The following is a 13,663-nucleotide window of genomic DNA, read 5'->3' on the forward strand; positions in this document are numbered from 1 at the left end:
GTGACAGCATCTAGGTGACATAAGAGACCAGATGAGCAGGCCTTCATCTGAGACCTCAATCCCCATTAAGTCCAGATATTTAATTCTAATCTTGGCACAAAATAGTAGTAATAACAACAGAAGGTTCTGGTTTCTTTTCTGAAGTAACTATTGTTCCCATGGGTTTTCCAGACTGTCCTCCTTTAAATCTGGAAATGGTTTCCTGTTCTACAAAGAAAATATTCCTCCATTCAAGTGGATTTACAAGGGAAGAGAAGTGATGCGGGGGAGAACAAAGAGAGGGAATTGAATCCAAGAAAGTGTGCAGGAGAAAAGGAACTGAGAAAAGGAACACAATAGGGTCCATTCTTCCAATTTTCTATGCCACCTCCTTTGTTTCTTCAGTCCAAATAACCTAGGTGGGCTAAAAATAATAACACCATTCAAGATGGAAATTTAATTGAAGTCTAAGCATTTGCCATTGTCAATGTTAAACAAGCATTGTTTATGATAACTATGGTACAAAATAAGGATAAATCTGTGTAAGAGAAAGAGCAGCTTGAAACGTGACTGTTTCCAGCTTTACAAGGGGCAATGAGAAATCTCAACACTAAACAACTAGTCATGTTTCTCAAGACATACACATTCCTCTAGAAGACATGTTAAAAGGAATTAATAAAATGTATTCAAAACTGAAGCTCCCACACACAGAAATACATTCAGAAAAACATGAAGGCATTACCTCTGACACAATCATAATAGAAAAAAAAGGTCTTGAACTATACATGTCCAAGATACTGGAATGTACCTCCACTTGCAATGCTCATCTAAAAAAAAATCTTAAGTCCTAGCCAAACCGAATAGCTCATGTAAAACTCTAAGAATCAAACACAAATTGATGTTAGAGCAATCTTTTACTACTAAGGTGTATTTTATCTATTCTTCTTAGTGATGTTCCTTGTGGAAGACCATTGACTTGACTTAAGATCTCCTAATAACAAATCCTCCAATGCAGATGTTGCCATGTACACAAGGCAAAAACTCTGTCCATCTGGAAAACTATCTTTGTTGACCATCATGATTGGATCCTAGTTAAGACATCCTAGAAACAAAGGTTATCAATTCACAAATATTTCTTCCCAGTTGTTTGCCATACTAAAATGTAAGTGAGGAAGAAAGAATACAGCAGTATTTTCAAGGGTTATGTGCTTTCTTTTCATTCTTATGGATAAAAAACCCCCCAAACCACCAAGCAATTCTGAGTGGTTTCTATCCTCATGTTGCTGTCTCCAACTGATTTTAAGAACAAAACCTCCAAAAATTCAATAGTAAAAAACTCAAAACATAACAAAATATTCGTACTCTCTTTGTGGTGCTATATCCATTGTGCATACACAGACTTGAATATATAGAGTAAAAAGAAATTGTTCTTTTTCTCCTGCTCTATCTTTTTTTCTTCCCCAATATTTTCATTTTTTATTCATCAAGAGCTAATATTATTTTCTTCCTTTCTTTCACTTTGGGGTTAAATCTTCATTTAAGGTTTTTTTCTGAAATTCCTTTAGGCTTCCATGCTCACTTCTTCAATTCAGGAAGTATAACTGCAGGTGGAGTGATTTCTGACACTAAAAGAAGTTACAGATTTCTGGATGTCATCGTCATCTTTTCCACTTGCTTGGATTTCATTCTGCTTATTCTTATTTACTCTGAGATATACACCCACTACTTAAAATCTAATCTCCCTATATTTTCTTTCTGACTGTACCTTGTCCTAATCTTCAACAGCTTTTCTGTTTAAGAAAGAAAAATCAATAAGGTATTTAAAAAAGAAATGTAGCAGTGCTCAAGAATTGGAGAGAAGCAGCTCTTCTCTGGACATCTGCAGATTACTCTACATGCCTTGTGGACTTAAGATTCCTCCAGTAAAATGGTATTTTACCTGTGCGCAGCATGCTAACAAGACGACAAGAGAGATTGTGTTCAACTTGCTTAGCTTTGCTATGAAGCCAATGAAGTTAAGTAAACACTATTCTTGAAATACAGAGATTTATCACCATATAAAAGACAGCATAATTCTTTGAAAACCCCTGTGCTAGGCAGACACAAAGGGCACTCATTGCCTTGAGTAACCTGAGTGAAACACCAATAGTTTCCATGTGAACCAATATCAGAATTCAGGTCTTGTACCTATAATGAAGGGTAAGATAATGAATTATTCCTAATAACAATATATATATTCCTGGGATGCATACCATAAAGGTCTCTGATATTAGCATATGTGCAGGCTGTAGTCACCTGTTGAAGGCACCATTTGCCATCATCACAAGTGCTGATTTTTCATTATCTTCTAGAAAGGAACTAAGACCTTTCCTCATGGTATGAAATTCAAAGCATTTACCTTATTGAAGAACTTAAAACTCTCCCCTGAGAGAACGAGTATGGAAGCTGTCACTGAAAAGAAAGAGTTAAAGCAAGAAATAAGAGCAGAAAATGGCAATGTATTCTGCTTCTGATAGTCGATAGGAAAGAAAAGGTAATACTTTAGGCTATAGGCCCAGCTATATGAAGAATTAGTCCTACCTAAGAGAACAGAGGTGTTTTAAAGAATTTAGATGGAAATAAAGGCCTGAGGAAGAGGAAGGAGAATGACCTAGCCAGAGCCCCAGCTGAACTCTCAAAAGGTATCACACCGAAGGAGGGATATTTCCATTCCTCATTCTTCTGCAGAATTCTGTGTGTGTGCCTGGAGGCTTAGCCACACATTCACCACACCCAGAAGGAACAATATCCATTTGTTTTACTAAAAAAGCAAAAATAAAAAAAAAAGAAATTAAACTTTCTGTGGGATTCACTCAGAAGCCTGGAACGGGGCATTGAGGCCAGCGGGTGCTGGGGCAGGCAGTGCCGTGCTCTGAGCTGGCCGTGCACAGCCCAGCTCGCCCAGACACTGCTGCCCCGCATGCCCCAGCGCTGAGCTGGAGCTCACAAATCCAGCTGGGGACAGAGCCTGCACCAGCTCTATTGGAGGCATCTCAGTCTGCATCCTCAGGACATACTTAGGGTCTTCTCTTACTGAGCCTCTGGTGTTCTAGTTGAATGGTATTTTCAGGTTCTTTTAATGCAGTAAGATGTGTTTGTGGGTGCTTTAAGTAGCAGATTGACATAAACAGGCATCTACGGCTGGAATTATTCATTAGGAGTTGGGTGCCTAATTTCCTTAGATACTTTTGAAAATCTCACCCCATCATGTTTAATTAAAAATGTCAGATGATATCAATACTCAGATGTGTCTGCTGTTGGTCTCCCGAGAAGGTTTCCAAAATCTACTTCTCATTCCATCTGTTCCTGACAGAGGAAGGACTGACTTGGCCCATTCTTGAACCAAAATGTCAACAAATAATTTTAAAAGACTATAAACTGCAAATGATATTAATCTCCTGAGTAGGCTTCTGAAACCTTACTTGGATCTGCATGTTCCCAAGTATCTTGTAAGCTAAGAAATGGGAAAGCAGGCTATCTGTGAACAGTAAAGGAGAGCACGCTTGTAAGTAACCTGCATTAGACAATATTTTCCAGATTTGCTAAGAAAACTACTTATCTTGCAGGAGGGCCATGACGCAGATCCTTTTAAAATCACTTTTAAAATCATACATACACACACACACACACATGCACAAGCATACACATATGCAAACAGACATCCAAGCAGCCTCACAACGTTCACTCTGACAGACATCCATAAAGACAAGCTCTTTAGCACAGAAATTTGTTTTAGGTGAGAATTTGGGGGGTAGAGTGGAATTCACTACATTTTTCTTCAAAAATTCCTTTATCTTCCTGCTCGTGTTTAGTCCCCTGGTAAGAAATAATCTCATTCCTCAAGTCTGACAGATCAGATTTTTTTGTTTGTTTTGGGTACTCAGCACCTCCTTTTTTCATGGAAATGCCCCAGCTTTTCCAGATCTGCCAGTTCAGTAGCATCAGAATTCATGGACAAACTCAATCCCCACCATTCAAGTGTCTCAGCTCTCTGTTGGTAAATCTAGGGCAGTTTTATGATAAAAAAATCTGATGTGCTGCCACTAGGAATCAAGGACCCTGCAAGGCTGAGCAACGTCTAATTTTTCTATGAGCATTACTCTACCTTTCCTCCTGTTTTGTTGGGGTTTTTTAGTAGCACAAGTGATTTTATGAAGTGACAGTTTAAAAAAAAATAAATAGATCAAATCAGTTCTCAGTCACATTGAAGGTCTACATTTTATCCCTCAGACACCTTAAAATTCAGCCGTACTTACTCTGGGAACAGGGGATGTCTGGGTACCTTTCCTTTGGCCACTAGTCTCAGGCGTCAGGTCTCGGTGGTCTACCTGAATGTGGCTCTCTAGGTCTTCAGCACTTTCAAATTTGACACTACACTCTGGACACCTCAGACTGCCACACGGTCTTTCGTTCACCTCCTGTGGAGTCAAGCCCGAAGACTGTCCATTGGTGCTCCTGGTCATGCATCCAGCACACAGGCCATAGGGAAGGCCATTCACATCCAACTTTACCAAGTCCTGCTTATTCCGGAACTCCTTCAAGCACAATGCACACTTGTAGAGTTTTTGCAAGGCCTGGCCATTGGGTGATGAGGTTGCAGAGTTTCCTGCCAATTTCTGCATGTGGAACGTCCCATGAATTTTCAACTCAAGGGTAGAGGTGACCGTCTGCATACATACAACACAGCGAAACCCAGTGAGGGAGTTTCTGAGATCTGGATGCATCTGGCAGTGCTCGATAAACTCCTCCTCGCTCTGCAGTGGCATTTTGCAGATCCGACACGTCCCTGTATCCAAACTCTTGCTGTGAGTAACTTTGTGCTCCGTCAGGGTCAGGAGTGATGGGAAGCGTTCCCCACAGATGGGACACATGTAGTGCTTAGCTGGGCCTCGATGGGTCTGCATGTGCTCTCTCAGGCCATTTTCTGAGAAAAAGGTCCTTGAGCAGATATTACACTTGTGGCTACCTTTGATGAATTCTGCTTTCTTCCTAGAACAGTCATCCTCCCCAGGCCTGATGTTATGATCTCTCAAACGATGGTTCTGCAAGAGGACCTCCATAGTATAGGCAGCCCCACAAATGTCACAGCCATACATGGGCTCAGAAGCATCTACATCATCCTCACTGGCTTCATGACTGTTGGAAGTATCTGGATTCTTCAATAACATGTTCTGGATATCTGTTCCTTCTGTCTTCTTATTTGTTGGGGTCATGCCATTAGCTGTACCATTCTCAGTGCTAGCATCAAAAACACAATGTTTTTCCCGCAAGTGCTTTTCAAGCAAGATGATGGCATGAAAAGCTTTGCTACAAAACTTGCAGTTGTATTTTTTGCTGTGGGTTGTGATGTGGCACTGCAGTTCTACCTCTGTGCTAAAGGTCTCACCACAGAAGATGCATTTGTGAGACTTTGATGGATTCCCCAAGTGACTATGCTTCACGTGGATCTGGAGATCCACCTCCTTCCTAAAATCCCAGTTACAGGCTGTGCAACGATACATCTTCTTTTCATTGCTATGCTTGACTGCCAGATGCACTTGGATAGATACCTTGGAATCAAAAACTTCTTGGCAAAGGGTGCAGTGATACAACACAAAAGTATGCATATCCAACAAATGCTTCTGCAAATCATCCACTGAAGAAAACTGTTTGTCGCAGCTCTCACATACATAATGAGTTGAAGTTGTCATGTAATGTACGGTGAGATGTTGCAGAAGAGACTCCTGGGAGTCAAAGTCTTCTTTACACTGAGGGCAAGACTGTTTCCTCAACAGCAACTCCAAATGCAACTTTAAATGGGTTTGAAAACTTTCAAAATTTGAGAACTTTAGATCACACTGATTACATGGGTATTCACCATTAGACACTGAGTTTACACTAGCAGAAAGCCGTTGCCTTTTAGGGGAAGAGACTTCAACATCAGAAGAAACTGGACTGTGCTCTGCTTTTGACTTCTTATTGTGTGCCAGAGGAATGTTCTTGTGGTTTTCTTTAATGTGCTTTGTAAGCTTCAGGATGGAGCCAAAAATGGGGGAGTTTGTGCAATAAGGGCATGAATAAACTTCCATAAAAGACTGTGTTGGCTGAATGACAGGGGAATCCAATTTTGAATTTCCTACATTGCAGTGAGTCTGCTGAATATGCTCAGTCAAGGTTGCTTCAGTCAGAAAGCCCATGGAGCACTGGTTACAGAAGAAAGCATTGTTGCCATCTTGAGGGGTAGCGTTTGGGCCACAGTGAGTAATACGGATGTGTTCTTGTAAGCTATTGATATCTGCAAACATCTCTGGGCAGTAGTTACAGTGAAAGGCAGAAATGTTGCTAAACTGCATCATGGGATAGGCATGGTTTTTGTGCACCTTTCTCACGTGTTCATTCAAGTTGTACAGTGTAGGCATGGAATCAAGGCAGATCTGGCACGTGTGGCTTTGCTGAGGTTTGTCCGCATGAATGGTCTTCAGGTGGATCTCCAGAACAGCAAGGCTGTTGAAGTCGCGCTTCGAGCAGTATGGGCAGCTGTAAGTAACTTTAGACCAGTTCTGGCCTTCCTCTCTGTCCACAGACCTGATTTTCTTTTGTCCTCTCAAAGGCTTTAAGGTTGAATCTGGGGTGGAACCTCTTTCCACCGATGCGCTGGAGTCGGGCGTTGCACTGCTCATGGACGCCACGCTCCCCAAGACTGGGTCAGGGCTGATGCTGTGATTGCTGGAGTCAGGTTGTCTGTGGCTGTCCAAGTGGCAATAGACTTCCTCCACTGAAGAAAACTGCTCAGGGCACATAGGGCACTTGTGTTTTTTGTTGGCATGGGCTTGATGAATGTGTGAGAGCAGCGAGTTTTCGTCTGCAAATACTTCAGGGCAATGAATACACTGCAAATCTGCCTTCTCGGAAAGCTGTGGGTGGCGTGTCATTACGTGCTTCTCCAAATCTTCAGTCTGACTGAATGTCTCTTCACAGTAATCACACATAAAATCATCCTTCTTCACCTCTTTCTCAGTCTTTGCCATATGTTCCTTGTTCTTTTTATGAGCTTGCATGTGACTCTGCAATGAGCTGGTAGATGAAAACCCACGTTTACACACAGTACACTTGAAGGGTTTGCTGGAGCTGTGGGTTTTCAGGTGAATTTTGAGGTGATCGCTGCGAGAGAACGCAGCCTCGCATTCATGGCAATGGTACTTTTTATCCCCTGTGTGAAGCTTTATGTGGCGATCCCTACTTCTCTTATGCTTAAAAAGCCGGCTACAGTAGGTGCATTTGAAAGGTAGTTTGTCACTGTGGATCTGCTCGTGCCTTTTAAGGTAGCTCAGGCGAATGAAGGACTTATCACAAAACTGACAGGGATACGGCAGGCCAGTCCCCCCTTCCTCCTCCCCGATGCCGAGATCACACCCATCTCCTATCATCTGAGTGGGTGATGCAACATCTTTGCTGGAGGGAGATGAAGCCACCCAGGAGAGTTGTGGGTCGTCATCACCATCTGTAATGGGAAAGCAGAAAGGAGATTAAAAACAATTCCCAGTGCATCTGTGAAATAAGGACAAAGCTCTCAACAACACTATGGGCTTCTGCTACTACAGCATTAAAAAAAACCCCAAAACACAACAAAAAAAACAACTAAAAAAAAAAGATCTCTTGAATTTCAAAGGAGGTTTGAGAAATAAAAATATGTTTGTACACATAATTCACAAATTTGCCAACATATAGCATTAATAAAAAGCATTTTTCTTTAGCAGGTTTAACCCCTGCTCACTGTACTGTAAAGCAATAAACAATGAATAAAGAAAGCAAAACACAATGTGCAATGAAGCAATACAAACATTTCAAAAAGCTACAGTGTTAAGTGATCACCTGTGATTTTGTGGGTCTTTGTAAATGCTACGTTAAGTTGATTTTAAGTAATGTCTCCATTAAACAAAATCCTTCAGTTCTGTCTCAAAACTGTAACAGAAGGAAAGGCTGCTCAAAAGCAGAGTCAAACATCTAGGTGAAATAAAAGCATCAGATTTGAGACAGCTCAAGAAAATCAGAGAAGAGCTCTGCACCATTACCACATTCATTCATATGAAAGGTAATGCTGCCTGCTTGGTACAAAACCAAACAAATTTAAAAAGCCCAGAAAATCACCATCGGAGATCTCAAGACATCACAAAAGAATCAACTTCAGGATAAACCAAAAATGGCCCAGCCTCTGTTGGAATAACTATTTCCTTTGCTCAATATGAGGCTTTGGAAAAAAAATTATAATTTGATATTACCATAGAGAAACACAGCACCAACTCCAGCAGCAAAACAGTCATTTTAGGAAAAATACATAAAATGTTGGCAGCTTTCATAAACAGAATTGTTAACAAGAAACAGAAGAGAGCGAGTTCAAATATCCTAATTCCAATAAATGCGGAGATGTTGAGCGAAGCAAAAATGCCACTAGTCCGATACAAAACTGAACCACAGAAAGAAGCAAAAATAAAATTCATGTAAACGAGGGAAGGCACTGACCACATATACATTTGGAGATTCCAAAAAGGAACCAGTTCTCCAGATACATCGTCCTTATAAAACATTTAATGTTCCTACTTCAGCCCTTCCTAAAACAAACCAATAAAAAAATCCCCAACTGTGCGTGTAGGCTGCCACACGCGCGCTCCTCGTGCCTGCCAACTCCAGAGTCACCAGGCGGGGAAGAGCACATGTACGGTAGAGAAGCTCTCAAAGAAAGGCTCGGCCGATGCGGGTATCACCACCGTAAAAGGCTAGCTCGGGTGGCACCGTTTGCTTTGGCAAAGACCTTCTTTCTCATCCCAGGAAAAGAGAGCACAGAGCTACCTTGGAAAAACTAAACCAAATAATCACGCACCGACCAGCTTTTCCCGCACGGCAGGGCTGCCTGTTTTCTGGGATGTGTGGGTCGGGCGCCCGCTCCCCTCGCCCCACACGCCCCAGGGAGCTCCGCTCCGCTCCACTTCCCCCTTCGACTAAACGTCCCGCTCCGGAGCGCTGCTGGACACAGAGAACGCGCTTCCTCCCGCTCCCAAGGTGCACCCCGGCTCTCGGCGAGCACCCACGCTTCTAAGACGCTCCGGGTCTTTGTGCTCAACTACCCACTCCCCCGAGCCCGGCAGAGCCCGAACCTAAAACACAGGTGACGAGCCCCCGATTCACACGTCAACTTTGCCGAGGCTTCGTTCCCCTGCCCGCCCCCCGCTCGCTCTCTGCGGCTGCCACAAAGCCTCGTGTTCCCCATCGAAGCCACCTCCGCTGCCCGCCCCACTGCCGGCGCAGCTTCGCTCTTCCCCCGGGGAGCCCCCGTCCCGTCCCGTCCCGTTCCCCCCAGCTCTGCCGCCAGCCGCATCCGGGGCTCCGTCCCCACGGACCTGCGGCCACGGGCCGGCGGAGGGAAGGAGCCAGCCGGCTGCCAGCGCCTGGATTAGGGGCCCCGGGGAGGTGCCGGTAGCTCAGGGCTGGCCAATTCCCTCCTCTCGCCAGCTGGGCTCCTCCAGGGGAAAGGAGACAAAGGGGAGCAAGAGGGGGATGCTGGGCCTGAACTAGGGCAGCACATGTTGCGTTTGCTACCGCTGCTGCTGTCTACCGGGGGCGGGGGGGAGGGGAGGGGGTGAGAAGGGAAACAACAAGGAAAAGAAGCACACCGCCATCGTGTTATTTACAGCTTACGGGCTGTAATTAAAATAATTTGAAAAGTCCACTTTGCAGCAACTACTCTAAAATTACCTGCATTTTAAATACCTTCCTTTCTGCAGGCAGACTACTCGCGCCTTGTGCTGGGCAGCGGCACGCAGAGGAAGGACTGCACCGCAGAACTGGGAGCACTTAGAGGCGCTCAGTGAAGCATACAGCTTCAATGTCCAGCTTTGAAACTGTAGATGCAGTGGGCCAAATCCAGTGGTAACACAGGCTGGGCCAACTGCTTTAACTTTGTTACGTGCACGTGTGCTTATGCCAACCATTACGCTGGCCCATGATGCAAATCGAACAAATCTTTTAGAAGGTCTCTTTTTCCTCTGAAATGAACCCATCTACCTCAAAATGCACTCTAGCATTCAAATAGGGCCAGTTCCCCTCCAGCTGCTGCTCTTCAAACATATTGGGCTATTCAGAAAACAAAATCAAAGAAAGCTGGTATTACTTTGTGAGTGATGCACAAAGACGTCGCTGTGCTAATATAATTTGGATTTAAAAAAATTAACATTTCTCTGATCGAAAAGCTGGGTTTGTAATAAAAATGGAAGCATTTACATAGACAGTTGAAAGTAAAGCTTGTCTCCTTTTGGCAGCTTGATTTAGACCTTTCACTGATTTTCATGCTTAACTTCTAGATTCTTTTTATTGCACCATTTTCTCATACTTTCACAATTTAAAAAGAATTAGGGAACTTTAAGCCCCAGAAACAACCTACCTTGACTTCCTTACAAACAAGATACTAAATTACTAAAGGCCTAAACTGAAGAAATTAGGGAAAACTCATTATCATTAATCTCTTTATGGAATGAAAAATAGCCCTGTTAATTTTAACTTGCCATATTAAATTGAAGAAAAGACCTATAATGAACTGAGAAGGAAATTCTAAGGTATTTTACCAGAGTCATATTTTAGTGGGAAGATATATTTTGGATGTGGTGTGATGTGTCTGGCAATGATGGTTAGAATAATAATTCTACATTAATGCAATCAAAGGAATGTAGCAGAATGAGAAAAATCACTTTCAAAAGAAGATTAAAGTCATTAAAAATGGCTAATCCTGCAAAGTGGGACTGTTCTAAAATAGAGAATCACATGGCTGGTGCAAGGCTTTTGTCATTTGCGCATAAGAGAATCAAAACAAGTATTAAAAGGGTAAGAAAATTCAATAAAAAGTTTAACTAGGAAAAAAAGAGCATTAAGGAAGCTTCAGGATGTCAGTAGTCCTCAGGATATATGTGCGGGTCATGAAGCTTAAAGGGCCAAACTTGATAATCAATCTCAAAGTGGTACAGTAATTTAGCAACTTAATGTTCAGCACGTTTATGGGACTGCAAGCATTTATCATCATCACTGAGGAGCTAATTCCAGCCTCAATGTATTCAATTAATGTATTTTTCCTTCTAATAAGAGCAATTTGGCCAAACTGTGGTATAAATCATAATTCATTCTCTGTTTATCTTCCAGATAACATGAGCCAAGTTCAGAAATATAAGCGTGAAGCTAAAACAATAAAATGAAGTCTTAAAAAATGTGATCTCTCTTAGAAAGGAAACATACAGCACATCACAGATTGCCAGCAGTAAGCAGTGCTGCCATCTCAGCACACACCGATGATGTTGATATATTTATTATTTCAGAGTTATTTTGCTAATAGAAATAAAATCAACCAGACACAATCTCACAGTCCCTGCAAACACTTTCCCCCATTTCCCTGTTCACAGCTAGCAAACATCACGCTCCTGCCAGACTTTGAGCTGAGCTGCATTTGAAGCGGTTGCAGAGGGACAGGCTTGCTCAGCTGCCCGGTCACCCATGTGGCCCCAGCGCTGGGGTCAGCGTCGGTGGGCAGGGGCTGCACAAACCCAGGCTACCCTCCAGCCGGCTGCTTTTTTCTCTTAAGAACAAAAGGTATGCTCAGAGACCTCATTTGCTGGCCCAGACCTGAAGTTCATCCTTGCCTAAATGCTCTTCTTTACCAATGTAGAGCATCATTGGGTTCCCCGCCAGTGAAAAACCTCCCTAGTCTCTCTCCCCTACATGTGGACGGTTCAGGTGGCTCTTCCACAGGGCCTCCATGCATCCCCCCACACCACGGGCACGTCGCAGTGTGGCCAGTGCGGTATGGGAGGCCGGTTTATTCCAGCTGGTTTGGGTGCAAGCAGCAGCACAGACTGAGCCCCACAGGGCTCAGAAGAGGCCGCACAACCTGCCCAGGCATCGAAAAAATATACAGGGTTTAGCCAAAGAGGCACTTTCAAGACTCCCCTCCTGAGCCCAGAAGGCATCTCCATACAGGACAATAAACCGAGGAGGTTACATTTGGAAGGTGCTCTTATTCTATTAGGTTAATTCCTCTAGCACAGAGCTAGTACACAAGAGAAAAATTAACAAAAACTAAAACCAAAAATCAATTGTTGAGGAAAGGATTGATTTAAGTTCAGACTCCCGGTTCTCTCCAAGCCTCTCTATGGCATGCAAGTCAAAAATGGTCAAATCACTCAAATCACTTTAGACTATTGAGAGTTGATGGAATTCTAGCATCCAGAAAAGTAAGTTACTTTTGAAAACAAGCTTAGCATCATAAGACATGCTTCTGAACTGTGTTTCAGTTCCTCAGCTCCATAATAGAAAAAAGCCATCTGCTCCTCAAGGGCAAATTGTAGGGCTTCTGTATAGCTGTGAAACCCCGAGACATCCTCAGATGGAAGGCCCGATAGAAATGCTATCAATTTCAATAATTATGATTATCACCGATGCTTAACTATGAGAATGCAACACAGAGACTGAGGACTGAGAAATCTTCAGTACTGGTTACAGCAAATTTTGCACTGCTGCACTATGTATTAAAAGCCAAAGATAAGTCATTACAATAGATTATAGTAAGAACCTCACATAGCATACGCTGTTCATTTACACTGCAGTGCTGGTGTGCAATAATACAAATCAAGTTTACATAGCAAATGTTTTAAGTTTCAATATTTTCAGTGCACTGTGACAGCTTTTTACGTAAATTTTTTGTTGGAGTGTTTAGCCCCATTCTCCTGCACATTTCCCACACAGTTATAAAAAAAGTAAATAATAAAAAATATCATTAATATTCCAAACTCAATTTTCTATGCATATATTAGCTTCACTGAACGTTTTTGTTCATTGTGTCACAGAAGGCAATAGTGGACTGCGAACCACCAGCTCTTGTGGCAATGAAAGCCTTTTTATGCTGACGCTGCACCTATCTCTGAATGGTATTGTAACTGCTGGGCTGTGACTGAAACCCAGCATCAATACGCACTCAAACACACTTCACTAAACAATAGAAAAAAGATTTCTACATCTTACTTATAATTATCCCTACAAAATATCATGCAACTGTCTCCCAGAACCGGTCAACACACCCTTAGCCAAGGCACTAAGGAGGAGCCCTGGGAAGTTCAGGCTGCTCCAAAGAGCTCTATATGCAGCTTCAGTCTTCAGCAACGTTAGCTTCTTCACAAAACAGTCTGCGTAGTTTTTTATTTTAAGGCACTATGCCATTTTTTAAATATATATATATATAAAATACATATAAAATGTTCAAAGCAAACCTAAAATTGGATAAAAAACTAAGAGGTGCTAATATAAGTGGCACCACAGGCAGTGCTTTCATTATCATCTGTGACTTGAGAAAAATGCCGTTATACCTAATTATATGCTTATGTGGTAAGCGTTTTTGTTGGACTGAATTACCAACAGTTAGTGACTCTTTTTCCAACTTCTCAGCTTTGCACTGCAATTCATTTTTAAGTGAAGTTTTTAAAAAAGAAAGACGTCTGGCTCAATGGAAAGTATATATAATCTAATTTTTCTTCTCATGCAGAGAGTAACTTGGTATTTAGAATACAAAATCAGCACAAGATGTAGCGCAGAATTTCAAACATTAAACTTGCTGGGATGTCTGTCACGGATAAAC

At 42.4% G+C, this 13,663-nt stretch overlaps 1 protein-coding gene across 6 annotated transcripts in view; it reads right to left on the bottom strand.

Annotated features, from left to right (window-relative positions):
* Positions 1-13,663, bottom strand: part of ZNF423 (zinc finger protein 423) — a 237,833-nt gene that overhangs the window by 93,785 nt on the left and 130,385 nt on the right. For all 6 annotated transcript variants that reach the window (XR_012652210.1, XM_075040191.1, XM_075040190.1 and 3 more), the window contains one exon: positions 4,275-7,498. Coding sequence is in view for 5 of the 6 variants with exons in the window: in XM_075040191.1 (XP_074896292.1) it covers positions 4,275-7,498 (3,224 nt within the window). In the remaining variant the exon portion in view is untranslated. The remainder of the gene's footprint in view (positions 1-4,274; positions 7,499-13,663) is intronic.

The sequence above is a fragment of the Buteo buteo genome, chromosome 11, assembly GCF_964188355.1.
Source record: "Buteo buteo chromosome 11, bButBut1.hap1.1, whole genome shotgun sequence".
Lineage (NCBI taxonomy): Eukaryota > Metazoa > Chordata > Aves > Accipitriformes > Accipitridae > Buteo > Buteo buteo.